Source organism: Elephantulus edwardii, unplaced genomic scaffold (genome assembly GCF_000299155.1).
Source record: "Elephantulus edwardii isolate Elephantulus edwardi_28Jun2011 unplaced genomic scaffold, EleEdw1.0 scaffold00017, whole genome shotgun sequence".
Classification (NCBI taxonomy): Eukaryota; Metazoa; Chordata; class Mammalia; order Macroscelidea; family Macroscelididae; genus Elephantulus; species Elephantulus edwardii.
The window spans coordinates 8,828,912-8,833,735 of NW_006399767.1; the positions used below are offsets into that span (position 1 = coordinate 8,828,912).

General features: G+C 38.7%; 1 protein-coding gene across 1 annotated transcript in view; it reads left to right on the forward strand.

Annotated features, from left to right (window-relative positions):
- PLA2G7 (phospholipase A2, group VII (platelet-activating factor acetylhydrolase, plasma)) overlaps positions 1-4,824 on the forward strand; it is a 34,789-nt gene that overhangs the window by 16,294 nt on the left and 13,671 nt on the right. The window contains exons 5-6 of the mRNA XM_006882128.1: positions 3,241-3,309; positions 4,294-4,426. Of these exons, the coding sequence (XP_006882190.1) occupies positions 3,241-3,309; positions 4,294-4,426 (202 nt within the window). The remainder of the gene's footprint in view (positions 1-3,240; positions 3,310-4,293; positions 4,427-4,824) is intronic.

The window sequence follows — 4,824 nt, forward strand, 5'->3', positions numbered from 1 at the left end:
GGGGTTTATTCCAAGCAGTAGAATAGCTGGGTCATGTGGAATTTCTATGTTCAGCTTTTTGAGGATATGCCAAATTGCCTTCTAGAATGGTTGTACTATTTTACAATCCCACCAACAATGTAAAGTCTTCCTATCTCACCACATCTTCTCCAGCATTTATTACTTGCTGTCCTGTTAAACTTTGCCACTGCTACTGGAGTGACATGGTATCTCATTGTGATTTTGATTTGCATCTCTCTTATTGCCAGTGGTTTTGAGAATTCCTTCATGTGAATAGGAGACCTTTTTTAAGGGAAATGCCTTTGAAGATTTGAAGTAAGGGAACAGGCAAACATGGGAAGAGTCTTCAGACCATGATAGAAATCGGACATCTGGGAGGGAAATGGCAGGGGTTGGGGGAGAAGATAAGAAATGTCTCAGACTGAACTACAGTTCTTATGAAATATGGGCCAGGCCAGGGTACAGAATGTTTGAACCAAAGATACTCATCAATTGAGTCCTGTGTCTCCTTAGAAATGACCTACATTAGTGTCCATACTGCACTCAATCACTAGTTGGGAGCCATTCCCAGGAAGCTTCTCTTCACCTAGAACATGGTAGCCCATCCACAGAGAAAGGAGCAGGTAGGGTCATGTCCACTACACTCCCTGCAGCAAGTTATCTGAGAGGTTTATGTTCATAATCACCTCACCTTTTCCACATCTCCTTACTGTCGTTGCAACTGCTTCCCTTTCTTCTATCTCAGAGAATCATAAGGCTTTCAGAAAATGCAATTTTTTAGATGGCTGTTCGTGTTATGTGCTGTTTTGTGGGAACTAACTCCTAGCTGGCTCTCCAGCAGGTTTTCAGAGGTTGTAAATCTCATGAGAGAGGAGGACCTATCCTTCTCCAGCAGAGCTGCAGGTGGATTCAAACCACATGCCTTTGGGTTGGCAGTGTAGCTCCTTACCTCTCAGCCACTGAAATTGGCTATCCTTTGGAATCAGAAATTATATTCAGCCCTTTATTGTAGTTTGGCTATTTTTTTCAAGTTAAACCAGACCAGTGATTGTGAAATTATAGCCCAGGTATCCAAGCAAGCCAAACTGCTGCCTGTTTCTATAACAAAGTTTTATTGAAACACATCTGCCTTCACTCATTTTTCCATCTTGTTTAGGACTGTTTTTGTACAAAACTCCAGCAGTAGTTGTTAATAGAGATTATATTGCCAGCACACAGAATATAGAGAGGAAAAAAAAATTTTTATCCCTGTTCATCTCCTTGTAAAGATTCTGGGTTTTTTTAGCAGGAGAATATGCCATTTCTATGTTCTTCCTTTTTATTCTCTGTGGACATTTTCTGTTTGGCTCACAATAATGTGAAAATTATGGTGCAGAATAAAGAAGACACAGAAGGACATAAATTTAGTTGTTTAGCATGTGATTATTTAACTGTCTTATCTTGTGCAATCATTTAAATAACAGCTAATATGTGTTAAGCATTTACCCATAGTTATAAGCACTAAAGATAAATTAACATGCAGCATGTCACATGCAAATTTACCAAGCAGAAGGATGGAAGTTTGAATCCACTGGCTGCTCTATGGGAGAAGGAGAAGATTTATAAAGATTTGTAAAGATTTTTAGCCTCAGGGAGCTCTGGTGGCCTAGTAGCAAGAAGCTGCACTGCAATCCCAGAGGTATGTGGTTCGAATCCACCAGATGCTGTGCTGGAGAAGGGGCAATCTCCTCCTGTACCAGTAAGATCCAATTTGATAGTGCACACACACACACACAAAATGAAAATAAAAAAAGATTCTAGCTTCAGAAACCTGATGGAGGGTCGTCAAGAGCTGGAATAAATTTGATAATCTGTTACAGTAATCCTATAGGGTATTAAATTATTGCTCTTCTGACATCTCCTTCCTAAACAACATGCCTTTGGAAACTCTATGAACTTTGAGAAATTATCATAGTCTTAGAAAGGCTTCAGGTCTCTTGTTCATTGGGTCTCTGTGAGTTGTGCTTGACTCGATGGCAATTAGTAACAACAGGTAAGGAAACAAAAGCATTGAAAAGATAAGTAACCAGCTTGACTATCCAACAAGTGGTGGACCTAGAACTCACCTGAGCAGCTTCCCTTCTTTTAATCATCATACTGCACCACCCTTTTATATGTTGTCGTTATGTACCATTGAATGAACCATAATTCATAGCGACTCTTTTAACAATAGCTCTGAAGCCTGCCCTATCCTGAGCCAATCTCACTGTCTCCTATGTACCTGTCCCATTACCACAATAACTGTGTTGATCCATCTCATCCAGGGTCTTCCTCTTCTTACATACATTATCTTTTTAAGACTTTTTGTTAGGTGCTGTCAATTGGCTGTGACTCAAAGTGACCCTTGAACAACAGATCTTACATCTTCAAGGTCTCTACCCATTGTCACAGTCACTTTGCCAATTCCTCTTGTTAAGGATCTTCTTCACTTTTGTGGACCTTCTACCCTTCCCAGCAAGGATATCAGTTTCAAAACTTTGTAACTATCTTAAAGCAATGATTTTTATTAGCCCATTTTACAGATAGGAAAAACATTCACTGATGATCATAATTCTCTAAAGTCAAATAGCTAGAAAGTAGCCAAATTCTGAGTAAAACCTAGAATTGTCACCAAGATTCCACCTGAATACTACTGACATTTTAGACTAGATACATTTTTAATTTTTTAAAAATTATATTGTTTTGTTTGCAACGTTCATATGCATGTTTCATACTTTTCTTCTTTCATATTGTGTTTTATACAACCTTTCCCATGCATTGTTTTCTAAAATTAAACACTATTCGACGTTGCCCATCTTACTCTGTCTTTTCACCCAGATCCTTCCCATTTACTTCACCCCCTCCCTCTACCCACTAGATTGGGCAACCCTGGGTTTCTACCTACCATCCTCACCCCTCTGCTCCCACCCCTCCTCCTCTTGGGTCCTCATACATGTCTTACTAGTTATCCTTCTATTTTTACAATAATGGTCTTCTGCAGTATGAAGGCTATTTAGCAGAACCCCTTTACTAGAGACTAGTAGCACTGTGTTACCAGTCAAGATAATAAAAGGTCTCCAGATGCCCTCCCACTACAGTTTGAGAAGCACTCTACCTTAACTTGTTACTGCCAAGGGCATGATGTCCACCATACTACTAATCACCGTGTTTTTCCATATAATCTGACTGGTTATTGAATGCTTGCCTCTCTTTGTTCTGAAGGACAATTTATTCTGCCATCGGCAATGACCTGGCATCTTATGGGTTTATCGTTGCTGTTGTAGAACACAGGTATGTAATCTGGTGTGTAGCTTGGCTCTTTAGCCAAATAAAAGCAGTGTTAATGCTCATAACGACCCTTCTAACTTTCATAGAAGTATATTTAAAGTGTTCACAGTTAAAATTGTGAAGTATAATAAGAAGAGTGGAGGGAAGTGATTCTGCTAGATTGTCTTAAGTTTAAGTATGTCTGTGTATCACATATTGTGGGCCATATGCTATGCTCAGTGTTTTTATACACAATTGCATTTTATGTTCATAACAACCCTACCATATAATTATTACTATCACTGTTTTAAAGAGGAGGAAAATGAAGCTTGTAAAACAGGACGGACCTGGGGGTTGGGGGGAGACTGAGAAAGATCCTTTCAATAATGTATACTGCATTGAAACAGATAAGGGAGAAAACTGTTTAAGAGGGGCTATGTTATTAGGTATTTTTGTCATGACGGGAGTCCAGAGCAAAGGCTGCATAGTGGAGTGAACCTGGGGGAGGTTTTGTAAAACAATGAATTTTACTTTTCCAAGAGGGTAGTGTACTAGGGAGAAGGGTTGGGAGGGGAGAAAAGTGCAACAATGAAAGAATGGAAATCCAAAGTCTCTGTAAATTTTCATTGAAATTAATAATACATTTTAAAAATAAACAACAACAAAAAAGAATAAATAACTGACCCAAAGTTACACAGCCAGCAATTTGAAGCTGACTTTCAACATGGGGAGCCATACCTCCTTCTAAAATTATGACTATAGATCTCTCACTACTAAGATCTTACGTTTCAACTCTTCTGGGAGACTTTTTGGATAGAGATCTTGAGAGAGCAGGAGAGAGGAAGGGAAGGAGGGAGAGAAAGAAGGCCAGCGAGAGAGAGAGAGGAAGAAAGGGAAGTGGGAAATAGCAGAAGAACATTAGGTCAAAGTTGAGGATGAGGAGTGCAGGTGAGAGGAACAAGAGGGAGAGCAGGCACATAAATATACTGAATTCTTATTGTATTCTAGAGATGGATCTGCATCTGCAACGTACTATTTTAAGGATGAGTTGGCTGTAACAAAAGATGATAAAACTTGGCTGTATGTTCAAGATCATTTGCCCGTAAATGAAAGTGAAAAAAAATGTTTCCGAAATTGGCAGGTACGTTTCAGTGAGAGAAGACGCAGTTTGGTGACCAAAAGCATGTGAAAGGATGTCATTTGCTCGTTTAATGTTACTCATAACAAGCTAAGCTCCTGGATATCCAACTACCCGTTCCCAGGCGCTGTGTGAGAGGGTTCTCTGATTTAGAAAACTTCCTTAAAAAATGTCTGGTTCATAATCAAAACAAACACAGATTTCCATTAAAATAACTGTGGTTATTCTTTTTCTTTTTGCTTTGGAACTTTTTTTTTTTTTTTATGTTACAGTACTAGTTTTGTGCTTTGGAACTTTTAATTTTAGAATTTCAACAGTTTGAGAAAATAATTTTTTTAGACAATTCATCAAAGGGATATAAAAAAAGAATTTTTTTCCTCATAGAAGTTGTGAATTAAGAG